The sequence below is a fragment of the Piliocolobus tephrosceles genome, chromosome 10, assembly GCF_002776525.5.
Source record: "Piliocolobus tephrosceles isolate RC106 chromosome 10, ASM277652v3, whole genome shotgun sequence".
Classification (NCBI taxonomy): domain Eukaryota; kingdom Metazoa; phylum Chordata; class Mammalia; order Primates; family Cercopithecidae; genus Piliocolobus; species Piliocolobus tephrosceles.
The window spans coordinates 104,049,011-104,062,836 of NC_045443.1; the positions used below are offsets into that span (position 1 = coordinate 104,049,011).

At 38.5% G+C, this 13,826-nt stretch overlaps 1 protein-coding gene across 3 annotated transcripts in view; it reads left to right on the plus strand.

The window, feature by feature from the left end:
• POLR3B (RNA polymerase III subunit B) overlaps positions 1-13,826 on the plus strand; it is a 134,273-nt gene that overhangs the window by 68,353 nt on the left and 52,094 nt on the right. For all 3 annotated transcript variants that reach the window (XR_002726770.1, XM_023194162.2, XM_023194247.2), the window contains 3 exons: positions 1,339-1,413; positions 1,956-2,054; positions 8,727-8,854. Coding sequence is in view for 2 of the 3 variants with exons in the window: in XM_023194162.2 (XP_023049930.1) it covers positions 1,339-1,413; positions 1,956-2,054; positions 8,727-8,854 (302 nt within the window). In the remaining variant the exon portion in view is untranslated. The remainder of the gene's footprint in view (positions 1-1,338; positions 1,414-1,955; positions 2,055-8,726; positions 8,855-13,826) is intronic.

Here is a 13,826-nt window from a genome sequence, read left to right on the forward strand (position 1 = left end):
TGCTTATTTATAACTATTAATAGCATGGTCCAGTTAAGAGCAGGAATAACAGTGACAATTTCTAGGTTACTCTTTTTTAGGATTTCATTACATCCAACATAATACATATTCGAAAAGAGAACTCTTTTATAGAAGCAACTTTATAATGGCATGACAGATCTAGCAGGAAAAAATAGTAGAATGTGTTGAGTTAACGTAAGGATAACTGAGGCAGCTAAATGTGATCCCCTCCCTTTCCTCCGCCGGTTTCTGTCGTCTCATCTGAGGCTTAACCTGAATCCACTGCAGCGCTCAAATGAGGCATTAGTGGGCTCTGCTTCCCTACCAAGAAGGAGCCAGAATTTTGAGGTACTGTGGATTTCCATGAAAAGCTCACCCAGTTCATTTTTCAACAACTTGTGTTCCGCTTTTGTAATTGTGCAGCTCCTGTTCTTAACTGTTTAAAAGTGCTCATTAGTCCTCAAATAGTTATTTGGACTTTAGGGTAGAGCGTACAAGTGTCTGGTGGTTACTTGCTCCTCTCTGTAAGAGCTGCTTATCCAAATAGCAACAGCCCTTGACGTTTCAGTGCCGCATGCCATCCTTTGTGTCGGGGTTTCCTCATGGTGGCAAAGCCCTCCGAGGCAAGTCCCCACTGACAGTTACAGGTTAATCTGCCAGAATGCCTTCTCCACCTTCCACCCATTACGTTGCTGAAAACCACAAAGTAAGAAAGCTTTATTCTCTGCCAACTTTCAGCCACTCTCTTTGGTCACTTGTAGCTTTAAGTATCTTGCTAACCTAGCTCAGTGATGTTTAGACTAAATCAAACTACTCTAAACATCTGGATATTCATCAGAACCTCATAATGCAATGCCACTTATTACCCTAGGTGACAGTGCTTCTTTAACTGTTAACTCCGTGAGTAGTATGCAAAATATTTCCAATGTGAAATCAGGGGATGTTTTTAGATTGATACATTACACCGTTTTTAAAAATATGACATTAAAGGTTTTGTTTCCTTTTCAGACTTTGAGTATCACTTTTGTGTTGCCTTTTCGTTCAAAACCAAATGTTTCCTAAGATACTTGCAGGAAGCACTGTGTGTGTGCGCATGAATATGTGTACACATACTCACATGTGCACATGGGCTTGGGTATGTATGTGTGTATATGTGAGAGAGAACATAGGCCCCTACACCATGCTCTTGCATACAAAAAGTACCTGGTGTACTCAGCAATCCAGGAATAGGTTTGGTCGTATTTATATCTTCCTTCATCTCACTTTGGTAAACTTAACTTCCCTGTGTAATTTTTCCCTGGAACTGCTATTAATTTGGTTTTGCTGTTTCCGTTCTAGACCCTACATAATTGTCAAGAAACAGAAGCCAGCAGTCACAAATAAACATATGGAAGAGCTGGCCCAAGGGTACAGGTAAGTAGCCAAAAGTAAAACTTACCAATCTCCTTAATACCCACATACATGATTTAAGAAAAGTGTATTTTCATTTTAGTGTTTTAATTTCTTTCCATCAAATTACCAGCCTGTTAAAAACCTATTTTGCTCCATGTGAACTTGCTTGGACATTGTAAAATATTCATCAATTGAGATCATGAGGCTTACATAGTCTTGAAGTCAGTTAGTACACAAGTGTTTCTGGTAAGAAAAGGAGTTGCATCATGTGTCAGTAGACACTGTGGGTCTCATCATGAGGTTTCTAAGGTCAGAATTTTTTTTTAAGAAGTGGGGACTAGGTTGACAAGAGTTACAGACAGACACTTTGCTGTTTTTATTTCAGCAATTTGTGGTTACTGTGTGAGCCAAGAATAACATGTTTCAGGTATCTCAATGTAATGATATCCTCTGGGAGAGAAAGGTGCTTTGGGCCTAAATGAAAGCCATTATCTCCTGTTGTTATATAAAATACTGCAGAAAAATGCTTTTTAATGATGTCTCTTTCACCAATATTTTCCCAGGAATTTTGAAGACTTCTTACATGAGAGTCTGGTTGAATATTTAGATGTGAATGAAGAAAATGATTGTAACATTGCACTGTACGAACACACAATTAATAAGTAAGTAGAATCCATAGCAACTGTAATTAAAACCTGTTCTGACTATAGAAACTAACTTCTTTTAACAGGAACTGTTAGAAATATACCATCTTTTTTTTTTTTTTGAACATGCAGGTTTGTTATGTAGGTAAATGTGGGCCGTGGTGGTGGTTTGCTGTACCTATCAACCTATCACCTAGGTTTTAAGCCCAGCATGCATTAGCTATTTATCTTGATGCTCTCCCTCCCCCAACCCCCTAACAGGCCCCCCGCTGTGTGTTGTTCCCCTCCCTGTGTCCCTGTGTTCTCATTGTTCGGCTTCCACCTATGAGTGAGAACATGCGGTGTTTGGTTTTCTGTTCCTGTGTTAGTTTGCTGAGGATGGCTTCCAGCTTCATCCACGTAACTGCAAAGGACATGATCTCGTTCCTTTTTATGGCTGCATAGTATTTCATGGTATATATGTATATTGTATATTTCTGTGTGTACCATATAGAAATATACAATTTTATAGCAAAATATAACCCATCATTTATCCCAGTGAAGAGTATTACAAAGCAGCTAACAAGTCATCTTTATATTTCATTATCCTTCCTATTCGTGTGACAGTTTATATACATACACACACACGCATACATACATAGAGAGATATATCCCTATACATAGATAGATAAATATATATATACACACATATATATATGGTTGGTTTTTTTGTTTTGCTTTGTTTTGTTTTGTTTTGTTTTTTGAGACAGGGTCTTGCTCTGTCACCCAGAAGGAGTACAGTGGCACAACATAGCTCAGTGAAGCTTAAAACTCCTGATCAAGCGATCCTCCCACTTCAGTGTCCTGAGTAGTTGGGATTACAAGCGTGAGCCACCATGCCCAGCCTTAATGTATATTTTTTAAAAGGAGTTGCTTCTCTGATTTTAATACTTGATTACTGCCAAAATTGAACTAATGAATTAAGCTGTATAAAAATATACTTACCTCTTTTAGAGATGATTTTGTCCATGGACATCTGAATTCTTGTCAGTACAGGAATTCTCTACATAGTCTGTTCAAAAACTATCTCTTAAGTTTATGTGTAGTATACACTTGAATTGATAGTATGTTCACAATCTTTCTTCTTGAACAATATTTTTAGAAGCGTCTGTGTTCCATTTGGAGTACATTAAAGAACATCTATATAACTTGCTGTCTGATGCATGTGACTGATGTGCCATTTACCTGAAATTGGAATTCTTGCAGATATATTGCTAGAGAGTTTAATACTACCACCTGATAACTATTTATGTCTTCAATCAAGAATAAGTACTTTTCTGACCAGTGTAGCCGCTCACCCCTGTAATCCCAGTGCTTTGGGAGGCTGAGGCAGGAGAATCGCCTAAGGCCAAGAGTTTGAGACCAGCCTGGACAACATAGCAAGACCCTATGTCTAAAAAAATAAAATAAAAATAAAAAATTAACCAGACGCAGTGGCATACACCTGTAGTCCTAGCTACTCAGGAGGCTGAGTGGAAGGATCACTTGAGCCCAGGAGTTATGGGTTACAGTGAGCTATGGTCATGCCACTGCACTCCAGCCTGGCTGAGAACCTGTGTCTTAAAACAGGAAAAAGAAAAACTTTTCTATTTTCTGCTACCAAATGAAATATATTACTTTTTAAAAGATTATAATTTACCAGCCTGGGTAACATGGCAAGACCCCGTCTCTACAAAACCCTTAAAAATTAGCCAGATGTGGTGGTGCAGGCCTGTAGTCCCAGTAACTCAAGGGGCTGAGGCTGGAGGATTGCATGAGTCCAGGAGGTGGAGGCTCTGTGAGCCATGTTCATGCCACTGCACTCCAGCCTGGGTGACAGACCAAGACCCTGTTGCCATTATATATATTGCAAATATAGATATTTTTTGCACTTTGTAAATAGTGCTTTTTAGTCAGAATTTTTCTTCCTTAAAGATGTGAATCTCTCAAAGTACTATTTTGTACCCCTCATTTCAAAATTGACTGAGGGCCAGGTGTGGTGGGTCACACCTATAATCCCAGCACTTTGGGAGGCTAAGGCAGGAGGATTGCTTGAGCTCAGGAGTTGGAGATCAGCCTGGCCAGCACAGTGAGACCTCATCTCTACCAAAAATAGAAAAAAGTTAGCTGAGTGTTGTGGTGTGCACCTATGATCCCAGCTCTTGGGAGGCTGAGGTGGAAGGATCACTTGAGTCCACTTTGAGGCTTCAGTGAGCTATACTTGGAACACCACTGCATTCTAGCTTGGGCAACAGAGTGGGACCCTGATCAAAAAATATATAGATATAGATACATATCCTGAGTATAAAATAGAACTATTTTATAGTAGCCCCATAAATGACAGTTCCAACTTTGTATTACTCAAGCCAACAAAACCCTCTATTTCCATCCTGACCCTTTTTCTCTATATCGACATCAATCCCTAGCTCATCATGTGAGCCTTCCAAATACATCTGGAATCTGAACTGTTTTTCACTACCTCAGTCCATCACCTGGTCCAGGCCATTTCTATTTCTTACCCGGATTTTTGCAAAAGCCTCCTATTTTGACACCTGTTCCCATACAGTCTTTTCCTAATAGAGCAGAGGAGGCATGTCCGTTCTCTTCTCAAATCCCTCAGGGGCTTTCCGTCTCCCTCAGAAGTCCTTACAGAGGCCTTCCAGTTCCTGCACAATCTGCCCACTCCCATTTGTACCTCTCCCCGCTCCCTGTTTCAACCACATTGGCCTCTTCTCCGAATACTCCAGGCATGCCTCTGCCTTAGCACCTTTGCACTGGCTGCTTCCTCTGCCTGGAGCACTCTCTCACATACCTGCATGGCTCACTGCTTCACCTCCTCCAGGTCTTCACTCAGGTGTCTCCTTCTCGTGAGACTTTTCTGACCACTCTATTGAAAATAGAAACTCTTATCTCTATCCACTCCTCTTTACTACTTTTTTTTTCCTTCTTGTGCCTATTACCATAGAGTAAAATTGGTATTTTACTGATGTATCTATGTATTGTCTATCTCCCCTCACTAGAAGCTTCATGAAAGCAGGGATTTTCATCTGGTTTTTCATCGATGTAAATGAATATAATTCTCAGCATTACCCAATTACCAAGCTATTCTATACATCAAATTAATTTCATTTTAAAAATCTAGAAGTTTTTGTTTTAATTCATACTTAACGTTTTTTAAAATGTAGAAATGCATGAAGCACAAAGAATGAATCCCCTTCCTTTCCCATCCCACCAGACTCTACCCTCCAGAAGTCACCAGTGTTAATAATTTCTTATGTATTATTCTAGGTATTTTTTTCTGAGTACAAACATACACATATGATTCCACACAATGTGTGTGTATAAAACAGTGAAAACATTTCCAGTGCCTTGATTTTGAAACTTAACCAGTATACTCTGGACATTTTCCATATTAGTATATATATTTATATACATGTATATTTGTATATACAGTCATATGTCACTTAATGACGGGGATGCATTCTGAGAAGTTTGTTGTCAGGTGATTTCATTTTGTGAACATCATAGTGTACTTAAACAAGCCTAGGTGGTGTCTGTCACCCACATCACCTACTACACACATAGACTATATGCTACAGCCCGTTGCTTCTAGACTACAAACCTGTACAGCATATTACTCTACTGAACATTGTAGGCAGTTGTAACACAATGGTAAGTATTTGTGTATCAAAACATATCTAAACAAAGAAAGGGTATAGTAAAAATGCAGTATTATAATCTTTTGGAACCACCATCATTTATGCAGTCTGTTGTAGACCAAAATGTTATGTGGTATGTGACTGTATACATATAAATATATATTTTTTAAATTGCCGTTTGTTATTACATTATCTACCTACACATATTTAGTTTATTAACTAGTTTCCTACTGTTGAATATTTAGATAGTTTCCAATTGTTCTACTGTTATAAACAACAGGTTACTTAGTTTTCATTCTAACTAAATATAAGTGCTTTATACACAGTGAATAAGAAATCTCGGCTGAGTGCAGTGGCTCATGCCTGTATTCCCAACACTGTGGGAGGCCAAGGCAGGTGGATCACCTGAGGTTGGGAGTTTGAGACCAGCCTGATGAACATGGAGAAACCCCGTCTCTACTAAAAATACAAAATTAGCCGGATGTGGTGGTGCATGTCTGTAATCCCAGCTACTCGGGAGGCTGAGGTGGGAGAATTGCTTGAACCCGCGAGGCAGAGGTTGCAGTGAGCCGAGATCGCACCATTGCACTCCAGCCTGGGCAACAAGAGCGAAATTTCGTCTCAAAAAAAAAAAAAAAGAAAAGAAATCTCCCAATTCCTGTTCAGTCTCTAAACTGATGCTTTTCAAGATAATGATTTTCTTTTTTGTAAAATCAGAATCTAGAGTGTTTGGACATCCAGTAATTATTAGATACTATATGAGTTTATGCATGTTGTCACCATAAAAGAAAAAAACTTCAGATGTTTCTTTTCATTTTTCAACTCAATCCAATCTTAACATCTGAAAAAGTAGTTTCTACTTAGATGGAGAATGTCAACTTGGCCAATATTTAAACAAAGCAGTATATTTAAAAGAAAATCTGTTTTCTTCTAGACTATAAACTGTAGCTATAAGCTGATGTTCTTTAAAGAAAAAAGCAAAACAAAACCTAGAGTCTTTTCCCTTCCTGCTTGGCAAAGGAAGTCTTTTCCCTTCCTGCTTGTCTGAGAGGATTGGGGTTCTGCTAAGCCGTAAGGTGAAAACAGTACTCATCAAGAACTACATGGAAGGCGCCTTCTCTCACCAAACTAGGGACATAATTTAATACATGTGTTTTGGGGGAAAAAAAGATGAAAAACTGGATAAATGGGAGATCTTTTACTAGGTACATTCCATTGACGGGTTGGCATCTGGTTTCTTGGACATCACTTCGGTCCACAGGTGCTGTAAACCACTGACATTTTTAAGGTTACACTTCACAAGCGCTTGAGGGAAAAATAGTAGGTCCATAGAGATCACAGATCCTGGATAACACATCTGGTACTTTCCACAAATACCTATAATTAATCTGAGTACTCTTTCCTATTAACACAACTGAGTTGCTTCATCATTTGGCCAAAAAACTGAATTTTCTGCAGAAATATAGTATGAAAGTAACCAAGATTCTGACATCTACTAGGTAAAATCTTACTTTGTGTCCAATACTACCCATAGCAGAGCTGTCCAGTAAAATAAAATGCAAGCCACCTATATAACCTCAGACTTTCTAATAGCCACATTAAAAAGGTAAAAAGAAACTGGTAAAATTATTTTAAATACTAGTTTTATTTGTGAGTATATCCAAAATATTATCATGTCAACAGGTAATTAATATAAAACTAATGAGCTACTTTACACTTTTTTTCCTACTATAAGTCCTCAAAATCTGGTGTGCACTTACAGCACATTTCAATTTGGATGCCAATTTTTTATCAGAAATACTAGATCTCATTTCATAACATTTATACTTTTAAAAGATTCATAAATGGGAGTTGTTCCAAGATAAAAGGTTTTGTGTAACTGAACTGAGTTATTTAAATTTCAATTTGAGTTTTAAATTTTAAAGTAATTAAAATTAAGTAAAATAAAAAAATTCAGTTTCTCAGTCACACTAGCCCGGCATTTCAAGTGCTCAGTAGCCACAGTTATCTAGTGTCTAGTGGCTATGGTATTGGTCCCTGTAGGTCTATAGTAACTATTCTTTTTTTTTTTTTGAGACAGAGTCTTGCTCTGTTGTCCTGGCTGGAGTGCAATGGCAAGATCTTGGCTCACTGCAACCTCCATCTCCTGGGTTCAAGCAATTCTCCTGCCTCAGCCTCCAGAGTACCTGGGATTACAGGTGCCCACCACCATGCGTGGCTAATTTTTTATGTTTTTTAAGTAGAGACAGGGTTTCACTGTATTGGCCAGGCTGGTCTTGACCTCCTGACCTCAAGTGATCCACCTGCCTAGGCCTCCCAAACTGCTGGGATTATAGGCTTGAGCCACTACACCCAGCCTATAGTAACTACTCTTTTTTTTTTTTTTTTTTTTTTGAGACGGAGTCTCGCTGTCTCGCCAGGCTGGAGTGCAGTGGTATGATCTCGGCTCATTGCAGCCTCCGCCTCCCGGGTTCAAGCAATTCTCCTGCCTCAGCCTCCCAAGTAGCTGGGGCTACAGGTTCACACTACCACACCCAGCTAATTTGTATTTTTAGTAGAGACAGGGTTTTACCATGTTGACCAGGATGGTCTCGATCTCTTGACCTCATGATCTACCTGCCTCGGCTTCTCAAAGTGCTGGAATTACAGGCGTGAGCCACTGTGCCCAGCTAGTAACTATTCTTAAGGGACGTATATTCCACTCTTAAATGGTGATACAATGTGCTCATTGATATATGTTAGAAGAATGAGGAAAAGCAGGCTACTCATCCATGTGGATATTGTTGATGTATTTCTGTATGTTGACTATAGTAATTTATGTGTTAATTACAAGTTCTTACGTTTTATTGTATTTTATTTAAGTATGTTTTTATTTTACCAGTTTTACTAGCATCAAATTTTATTGACATATAAATCCCCTGAGGACCTAAATAACAGTATTTTTATACCCTTTAAGAGAAATTTATTTTTGTACTTGATGCTTAAGATATGTGATTTTTACTTAACTTGTTAGAGACACCACCCACTTGGAGATTGAACCCTTCACTCTTCTCGGCGTGTGTGCTGGACTGATCCCATACCCTCACCATAACCAGTCACCGAGAAACACTTATCAGTGTGCCATGGGGAAACAAGCCATGGGTAAGATTTCCTTCTGGAAAGTTGGTTCTAAATACTTGGAAATACTTTTGGAAAAAATCTTACACCTTTATTTCTGCTTCACCAGTATTATATGTTTAAACAAATCAGGCACTGGGAACACCGGAGGGTTACCAAGCCCAGGGAGTTGCGTATGGAACTCTGCAAGGCTTGGTGCCCTGCCATGTCTAAAGCTTAAACAAAAATGGAGAAAACCTCTCTAAACTTGTTTCCTTCACCAAACAAAGCAATATATAATTAGTGTCACAGAATTAAGAGGGATAAATATAAAGAGAAAAGCCCTGTAAAATGTAACTTGTTAACCTTGAGAGATGGGAGAAAGGGCAGAAAAACTCAAGCTTCAGGAGGAAGAGGGAGAAAAAAACAGATAAAGATGTACGATGTCTATTCAAATGTACCTAGTAATTGCCTGGTTGACAATCACCGAACCCATTATACCCTTGCAATTGCTAATGTATCTCCTAAAACTTATCCAATTCATGTCACACTGATTTCTGAGTTTATTTTCCTTCCTCTTTCTCTTTTTCTTCTCTTTCATATATTTATTTATTCATTTGTAACATTTATTGAGCGTAACTGCAGACTAGACATGAGACTGGAGCCTGAAAATAGAGAGATGAGGCAGAGTCCTGTGCTCAGGGAGTTCAGAGTCTAGTAGAAGAGACCAACAAATAAAACAGTAACCCAATCTAGTGTAATAAATGCTGTAATCGACAACCAAAATCTAAGAAAATTAGAGGAGGAAGGTCACTTAAAGTGAGAGTGGGTTGTTTCTGAAGGGCAGAGCTGAGCTGAGTCTTGGAAGACTGAGTATATTTGAAGGTATGGAAGTGTGAGCAAGTATAGCATAAGAGGTCTCAGTTCTTTGGTGTGGCTGCCTAGTATAGCATGGTACAGAGGCGTGAAAGGGAAGTGCCATATGTTGAGGAGTTTGAGTTTTATCTTGAAGGTAATACAGAGAGAATACCGGTGCCCCCTTACCTGCCACAAAAAAAAAAAGGTTTACTTATAAAGCTTTTTGAAATATTTTTTAAAATCATTTAAATCCTAATATATTTAATAAATTTTATTTTCGTATGTGCCCGTGACACCAGTATGATTGCCATCTCTGATTTAAAGTATGATGCAAGGAACTTCATAAAGAAACTGTAAAAATGTAGAGAGGGAGGCATTGCATTGCCTTTGGGTAACAACCGGAATGCATTTAGCTCCTCTGTTACCGACAACCAGCTGCAACTGACCATAGCTTGGCAATTAAGAAACCCTATTTCTTCATTATGGATAGAGAGTAGATATATTTCTTTTCAAGTTTTTATATTGCCCTCTGGTTAGCTACAAAGAAATAAAAAGCATTTTATCCTGCTACTATTTACCTGAATGATGTAATGCCTGGACAGTTGAGAATCATTCCCAGTGGGAAAATCTAAACAGCAGCTCATCAATTTAGCCTTTCCCATTCATCCTCAGCAGCGGTGTAGGCTGATTTCCCGCTTGTGCTTCTGACTTGCTAACAAGTTGAAATATACAGTACTGAACCCTGTGTGTCATGAAAGGGCTATCACTTCTATTGGGTTTACCAAACCATTTTGTTTCATGATGTGAATCCCAGCTGAAACAATACACCTTTTGTGTGGAACCTTCAGCAGAATTAACGGAAGACTAATCACTTCATCGCTAATGCCACTCTTTAGTGTGTTTGAAGATCGAAACAGAAAGAGCTGCAGCTATCTCCATGTAGTGAAGCTTTTTTAAAAAATAAAGAATAGACTTGAAAGAAAGAAATAATATTTTTATTTTTATAACTCCGCTCCCCACAAAAAAAAAAAAAGAAAGAAAAGAAAAGAAAAACCCTTTATATGTGGCCATGAGTATCTGAACCGTTTGGTTAGTTACCACACACAGTTAAGCAGGATCAGTGTGTACAGAAAGCCAATTCAGTGTCTGTAGAGTTCTTTTGTAGTTTTCTGTGTGAAGGTTTTTTTTCTCGTTTTGTTTTGAGTGTCATTTGCAATTCATTGTCTGTGTTTTCTGAGGTTGGTGTATTCAGCTGCTCTGACCCTGGGTCCTGCACATTTAGCTCCTTGGATACAATCCTCTGACGTTACTGCTGACGCTAGGAAGACAAAAGCCACTGAATATCTTAAGTAATAAAAAAAAAGCCTTTGTTACTGTTTGTTATTATAAAACACCTGACTGGAAAGAAAAGCAGCGAGATAAAAGTACATTTAGAGTTGGCATATAACACAGCAGCATTTCTCTGTGGACACTGAAATAGCTGCAGAAGTATTGAGCAAAGTCTGCTTGAAAAACGACAAAAGGAAAAAGGTCGGCAGAGGGAGAAAACCCACAGCAGATACCCAGGTCTATAATGCAGACTTCGCACTTTAAGTAGGACTTCTCTGGATCGTTTTAATTCCTTGCAGTCTTGACAGCTGATAACTAAAACTCACACTGTATCCCGTTTTTACTATGAGCCATTGCTGAAGATTATTTAAATTCAGAGATTCTATGTGGATTTTCTAAAATAATATTTTAGTTGCTATTCCTCTGTCTGCTGGTCCGGTCCATGTATAACATGGAAGATAGTCGCTTAGAATTAATTCACTAAATATTCTAGCCAATCTGGAAAATTTGCTCTCTACCATTCCCTACTATCCCTCCCACTACTCCGCAAGAGAGTGAAGAAATGAGAGAAAGTCATTTTCTATCACTATGAAGGAGACCCACAAACCACAGAGATGGAAAGCCTTACCTTGTATGTGAGAGGGAGCTAATCCACGATAAAACACCAGCAGAGGGTGTTCTTCAATCTTAGGTGCTTTAAGTTATTAATAAAGTTCGAGTTCCCACACAGCATCTTACTGTGCCACTGAGAAGCACTTCTCCATGGATATGGCTGTGTGTATTGTGACATGACTCAGAGCAAGAAAGTCAGGTGGACATCTGGAAATGGCTGGATCTCCAGGTCACTCACTCAGCACTACCAGGAAGGGCTGTGTGTTGGAGCCACCTTTTGTGTCATCTCATTGGCACCCGATGCCAAGTTCACATGAGCCACACTTTCATATCCTGCCCATTTATTAGTTGGTAATCCTCTAGTGGAACACTTTCTCCTGTGTAAAAGGATCATTCAGTTACTATCAGCTCAATTAATGAATATGGAGCACAGACCTTCCCAGACCTCAACAGTGGCTCCTTCTCACTACCCCTTCCCGCTTCAACTGCAAACTACTGGGACTTTTTTCTAAGCTCAGGAGTGAATGCAGCTTCTGTTTTTGTATTTGTTTTCAATAGATTCTATTCCTAAGTCGATAGTTTCTTCCTTTCTGTTCCCCACTTTACAGTAGGCTGAGATGTCCTAGAAATAGGCTGGAGGATTTTGAGACACTAAAAACACAATATACAAAGATCCTTATAAAATTTTGTTTCATCCTACACCTTCTCCCCCTTTCTGTTTGATTTGATTTTTAGCATATTTATTTTTTGTCCATTTGAGTGTACAAAATGCAAAAAATGTTTTGGCCAAATTACCCTGGAAATTATTTTTCAAATTCTGCTATTGGTTAAAGTTTTTTTAAATTATTGTAGCTATTTTAGGTATAAGCTTATGTGGTATTTTCTAAGACTAGAATGTTAGCAATGAATATATACAGAGGTACAGTTGAGTACTCTAAGTTTAGTATGTAGCTTTGAGTGGGAGGTAGAATGAATGATATTATAGGGTAATAAGATATGTATTTTTATTATTACTAATATTGTTAATATTGGTTATAAATAATGTTGCCACTTACTGAGTATCCAAATTCTTTACATACATTATTTCTTTTTTTTTTTTTTTTGAGATGGAGTCTTGCTGTCACCCAGGCTGGAGTGCAGTGGCACGATCACAACTCACTGCAACCTCCACTTCCTGGGTTCAAGGAATTCTCCTGCCTTAGCCTCCTGAGTAGCTGGGACTGCAGACGCACGCCACCATGCCCAGCTAATTTGTGTGTGTGTGTGTCTGTTTTTAGTAGAGACAGGGTTTCACCATGTTGGCTAGGCTGGTCTCACACTCCTGACCTCATGTGATCTGCCTACCTTGACCTCCCAAAGTGCTGGGATTACAGATGTGAGCCACCATGCCCAGCCCTTTTATTTTTAATCACAATAATAATCCTTTGAAATATAATACATACTTTTTTTTGTTCTGACAAGGAAGCTGAATCCCAGTTTTGTTGAGTAACATATAAAAGATTTTCTATGTCTTCTATGTAATGTTACCTATAAAGCTTACTGAAATTCTTCTCAACCAAAACTAACTTCTTTTCTCATTTTTTTCTTGTCCATTGTGGATCACGATCAGGCTGCCTTTTCTGGTAGAATGTAAATTATAAGCCCCTTGAAGTCAGGAGCTCTGTTATTTATTACAGGTTGAATATCCCTTACCTGAAATGCTTAGGACCAGGAGTGTTTCAGATTTTGGATTTTTTTGGAGGTTGAAATATTTGCATATACATAATAAGATATCTTGGGGATGGGACCCAAGTCTAAACATGAAATCTGTTTAAGTTTCATACACACTTTATACACGTAGCCTAAAGGTAATTTATATGATATTTTTAATAATTTTGTACATGAAGCAAAGTTTGACTAAGTTTTGACTGCAACCCATCACATGAGGTCAGGTGTGGAGTTTTCCACTTGTGGCGGCATGTTGGTGCTCAAAATGTTTCTGATTTAGGAGCATTTTGGACTTTGGATTTTTGACTAAGGATGCTCAACCAGTGTTGCAGTTGACTCTTGAACAACACAGGGGTTAGGAGCATCAACTCCTCTCACAGTTGAACACCCATGTATTATTTTTGACTCCCCTAAAGCTAATTACTAATAGCCTACTGTTGACTGAAAGTCTTACCAATAACACAGTCAATTAACACTTACTTTGTATGTGATATGTGTTATATACTATATT